We start from the raw sequence: 5,343 nt of genomic DNA, 5'->3' as shown, positions 1-5,343 counted from the left end.
GTAAGAGGTGAGTGAAAGGAGCTACTAGTGATCATAGAAATATTACTCATCACAGAAACTAGAAGGATGTACAGAAGTGATATTTTCATTCTGTAACCCAGTTGTTTGGTGCCAGTGTCACCAAGAGCTATGATTATAGTAATCATGGTCACAGTGTGTATAGGGGGGCACGCAGTAGCACAGTTGGTTGAGCCACTATGTTCGAAGCTGGAAGGTCCTGGGATCGAATCCCAATGAGGTGGATTTTTCAATTTACCTAATCCTTCCAGCCGCACTATGGCCCTGGGGTCAACTCAGCCTCTAACAGAAATGAGTACCAGGAATATTCTTGTGAGGAAAGGGCAGTCGGTGCATAAGGCTGACAACCTTACCACCATATATGAGGTGATTGTCTAGAAAATGTGGGAACCTCAACATCTCACAACCCTATGGGCCTCCACAGCCTGTTACAGGGATACCTTTACACAGGGTTTGTAGAAAAGTCTGTATTTCAGTGGCAAGCTTGGCTGTTTATAGAGAGAAATTTAGCCATCATGTTTGCTACATAGTCAATCTTCTCTAATCACGGTTTGGTAACATCATTTAAACTTACCAAAATATGCTGAACCCATCTTCAGCATGAAATAAAGGAGAACATTTTATCTGTGATGCTAACAACACTGCAGCTAAGAGTAGAATGACTGTACCAAATGTATTGGGAACTTTGCGTTCTATGTCATGGCAGATCTATTTGGCAAAAGCAGTAATCATTGTAGCTGAATCTGACTATATTGTATACTAACAAGAAGTCTTTTCCTCAGAATTCAAAAACTGGCTCTTGAAGCACTGCAAGAGGCAGCTGAAATGTATGTGGTGCAGTTTTTTGAAGACTCTTTATTATGTGCTGTGCATGCAAAACGTGTTACACTGATGGCCAGCGATCTGCAGTTAGCCCGACGCATTCGTGGGCATACCGACACTATCAACTTCTAAGTATAATGTCAAATGTGTTTTAATAGGAAAGATCAGTTGGAATAGTGGATTTCTTTACTTCCGAACTGTGATTAAGTTCCTGCTGAACTTTGGATGACCAGCAACACAATTTTGCAAGAGAGAGGTTTTTTGGACTTGGGTTTGTCTCATTCTTATCTGTAAAGTTTCTATAATCCTTAGTCACTGAATCACAGCAAAATTTAAACATGTTCTGAAGTCTTGTTTTTTTGTATTTCTCATATCGTAGTTCTGTCAAATTACATGTTTTTATGGAATGTCTGTTGTGTGCACAAGATAGCAAGATATGTTAAAAAAATTATGATATGCCTTTACTATATATAGAAATGACCTCTCAGATTCCATATCTAATTGTTTTCTTCAATTCTAAAGGGTTCTGACAGAATTAGCTAGTTTTTGACTTCGTCCATTGCCTAGTATTCTGCAAGAACTTGTTTTGGGAGTGCCTTATCAAGACACTGGACTGCAGGTGCAGTGACTGAGATCAGTTATCCAGTAATATGATATATATATATGAGGTTCTCACGGTGGTGAATACCAAGATTATGGTTTTCTAGAATATAACTCCTTGATGTGTCAGTCCTGAAGATGGAACATTGGTACATATTTACTGAACTACATTGTGTCACAGCAGCTGCAACCTTAGGAGGACAATTTAACAGTTTCTGGTTGATTTTTGCTCTTAGGGAAATGAAAGGAGCAGAAATTTTTTTTTCAGTGACATTCATACAGAACCTTAATCTTATAATTTTGACCCACCTCTTCTGATGTTATCTTGCCCAATTGCTTTTTGCCTCTTTAACAGAATATTTTTTTTTGTCAGCATGGACACATGACAGTCCTGTTTTGTCTGTATTATATATGTGAGATGTAGCAAAATAATAATTGGAGAAAACTCATATATCTAGAAATATACTGTCATTTTTATACGTTGTTACATTTTAACAAATATATACCTACAGTCTGTATACATTTGTCTGATTTGTGTAAGTCATCAAGTGACCATTTGCTGTCAGATATTTAATGCATAAGAAGAAATTAAAAAAAACAAACAAACAAGTTTTTAATGTTAAGTCTATGCAGTGGTTTATTTCATGGCTTAAAGAACAGGTCTCCATCAGTTCCTCAAATTTTGAAAATATTGCTGGACTGAGGTTTGTTCAATGCTTTTGGTGTCTGCAACCTTTATTAGCTGGACACACTGTGTAGTCCAGCTGGCCAAACAGTGCACTTTTCAGTCCTAGTACCATTCCCCCCCCAACCCCAATTTAGAATATGGCTGCTGGACACACAGAAGCTGAAAGGTCTGAGATATGTCCTTGTTCTCTCACTTTGATACAGTATGTTTCACATGCTTCATTTGTTCTTAAGCTTAGCCAGCTCAGGTATGTGTTCTTTTTTTGTTATTGCCAATTCCAGTCCTTTCTTTTCCCGGTGTTTACCTTGTGTTCCCAACACTATACAGGTACATTTTCCATAATAATGTAGTCTTTTTTTCTCCTTCTGTTCTAGCGTTTGTTCATCTCTGAATTGAGCAACATGTAAAACAATTTGGTATATGTCTTATAGAATTGTCCTCTGAGAGATTTACTTTCCAATCTTTCTTATCTTTGTATTTTTATTTGTATGCTATATTGTTTTTATACGTAATTCAAGGGTGCTTTGGTTTGATCTTGTCCATAATGAACCATACCATCAAACAACCATATTATTACTTTCTCATCTTCCAGAAAACAGTCTTCTTGATTGTTTGCCTCTGGCCTCTCAAGCAAATGAATATCATGATATGGTGTTTAGCATATGAAGAAGGGAAAGCATATGTTGGCATTCAGTGTTGTCTTCTGTATTCATTGATTCTTAATAGAATCAGTATTTTTTTTTTATTTGCATAGTGGGGGGTTGAGTCCAGCTGGGTCGACTCGGCATGTCGGCCACTTATTGGCCTATTGTATCTGCCTCGGGTGATTGTGAGGATGGAGAATTTGGTGGAATGGAGATTGGCAGGGGAAACCGAAGTACTCGGAGAAAACCTGCTCCAGTGCCAATATGTCCACCACAAATCCCACTTGACCAGACCCTGGCTCGAACCTGGGCCGCCGCGATGGGAAGCCAGCGACTCACCACTTGAGCTATGGCGCAGCCAACGGAATCAGTAGGTTTAATGGCAGAAACAAATTCACGAAGTGCTTACATCATATCAAACATGTTTGCCATTTCATAATGCTCAGTTCTAAACCCAGCATCCCAGACCTCACATTCAAACAGCCAAACATTGTGTAGCAGTGATTTTACATCACACATTCAAGATTCTTATACAGGGTGTCCCAGGAGTTTGGTGCCATACTTCAGGAGCGTACTGAGGGTTCCCTATAGAACAGGCATGTCCAACACGTCGATCGTGGGACGATTTTTGGTCGATCTCATAGACCTATAAGGAAATTATACGTGAAAAGCATCTAAATTCACATGTAATATAATATGATTATATTCAGATTTTGAAGGAAAAATACATATTAGTCATTCATATTTTTCTGTTCTTATGTAGCTTACATGAAAACTGCTTTACATTTGTGTTAAGTGAACTGTGGGGCAGTGATGAATACAGTTTCATCCTACAAAAAGAAATTCAAGCTAATGATGACTGACCTTACAAACAATACTTTTGATCACTCTCCTAATATTCAGGACCATCTGGAAAAATATCCTAATTTTGTTTTTCAGACAGAGAAGTACGTGACCGAAATCTGTTCTATTAGCCAAGATTTTGGAAATTCTGTGACTTACAAAAAATTAGAACAGTCGTAGAGTTCTTGTCATTCCCGTTCAAATCAGATTTAAACATTAGAGAAACTGCAGCTACTCTCTGTGAAAATTACCCATTGAGCAAGGCATCTCTTGAAAATGAGATATTAAACCTTAAAAATGACATTTTTCTCAAGACTCGTGCTGGACAAGAATCGTTTTGGAAGTTAGTGCCTAGACACAAATTTCCCAACTTAAGAAGATGCAGCGAAATTGTACACCCCTGTTTCAGTTCAACTTATTTGTGTGAATCTGCGTTTTCTTGCCTAGAAATGGCAAAGAGTGAACAATGTTACAACATGACAGATGAACATCTCCAGGATAGACTGAAACTGGCCCTCACCCAATACTCACCCGACTTCCCACAGCTGGTGGATGAAATGAAGGCCCAGATGTCTCACTAATGAACAAGGTAAGTCTGTACTTTCAATGTATGTTGCTTTTATAACAAACATCATGTGTTGTGTTATTTTTACAAATATTTTTGCTTAAAGCGAGGTATGACAATAGGAGGGCATGGTAGATCACTGGCAGTTTTGACACTAAAAAGTCAATCACAACCTGTTTGAAGTTGGACATTTCTGCTATAGAATAACTTTGAAATATGAACCCATGTCTGCAAATGTAAAATAGCAGTTCTAAGGTGGAATTTAAAATCATTTCGTTTAAACTTTGCACCTCAGTGTCGAACTGCATTGCATAGAGGAACAGCCATCCACCAGCACTCGTGCCATTGCCAGGATTGTGGGGACATCAAAATCAAGTGTTTGGAGGATCCTGCACAACCAACAACTTTATCTATATCATCCAACTCGAGTACACGATGTAGGTCCAGTTGACTTCGTACCACAAGTTCAATTTTGTCAGTGGATACTGAACCAGTGTTTACATCAGCCCAACTTCATGATTCATGTGTTATTCACAGATGAAGCACAGTTTACAAGGGACGGCTGGTTCAACTGTCGAAACAGCTACGTTTGGGCTGATGAAAACCCCAACGTTACAGTAGTTGGTTACCACCAGGTGCAATTTTCTGTCAATGTCTGGGCGGGCATCATTGGCGATCACTTGATTGGGCCTTTCTTCCTACCACTGTGACTCAAAGGGCTCTTTTACAAGGTGTTCCTGGAACACATCCTTCCAACTTTTCTAGAAGACGTGCCACTGATTGTGTGGAGGAAAATGTGGATACAGCATGACAGAGTGCCGGCATACTTCAGCATTGTATCACAAGACTAGCTGGATGCTGCTTTTCATGGTCGTGCGATAGGAAGAGGCGGCCCAGTGCCTTGGTCACCCCGATCGCCAGACTTGACACCTCTGGACTATTTCGTCTGGGGCCACGTGGAAAAGCCTGATCTACGACACGCCTGTGGATAATGAATTCGAGCTGTTGGCCAGAATACTTGTTGCATGTGACGTGATCCGTGAGACACCCGGAATATTTGAAAGGGTGCACCAAAGTTTCTTTCATCGATGTAACACATACATTGAAAATGGAGGGCGCCAGTCCCAACATCTACTCTAGCAGGTGAGAGTTTGGAGGGGGTA

General features: G+C 39.6%; 1 protein-coding gene across 2 annotated transcripts in view; it reads left to right on the top strand.

Moving 5' to 3' along the window:
- The window catches only part of LOC111869501 (histone H3.3), a 5,153-nt gene extending 3,124 nt beyond the window's left edge, over positions 1 to 2,029 (top strand). For both annotated transcript variants that reach the window (XM_023861076.2, XM_023861075.2), the window contains one exon: positions 801 to 2,029. In XM_023861076.2, coding sequence (XP_023716844.1) covers positions 801 to 972 — 172 coding nt within the window. In that variant the 3' untranslated portion in view covers positions 973 to 2,029. The remainder of the gene's footprint in view (positions 1 to 800) is intronic.
- The last annotated feature ends 3,314 nt before the right edge of the window (positions 2,030 to 5,343 follow it).

The sequence above is a fragment of the Cryptotermes secundus genome, unplaced genomic scaffold, assembly GCF_002891405.2.
Source record: "Cryptotermes secundus unplaced genomic scaffold, Csec_1.0 scaffold2421, whole genome shotgun sequence".
Lineage (NCBI taxonomy): Eukaryota > Metazoa > Arthropoda > Insecta > Blattodea > Kalotermitidae > Cryptotermes > Cryptotermes secundus.
The sequence above is the reverse complement of the archived record's forward strand: the minus strand, read 5'-3'. Positions and strand labels throughout refer to the sequence as shown.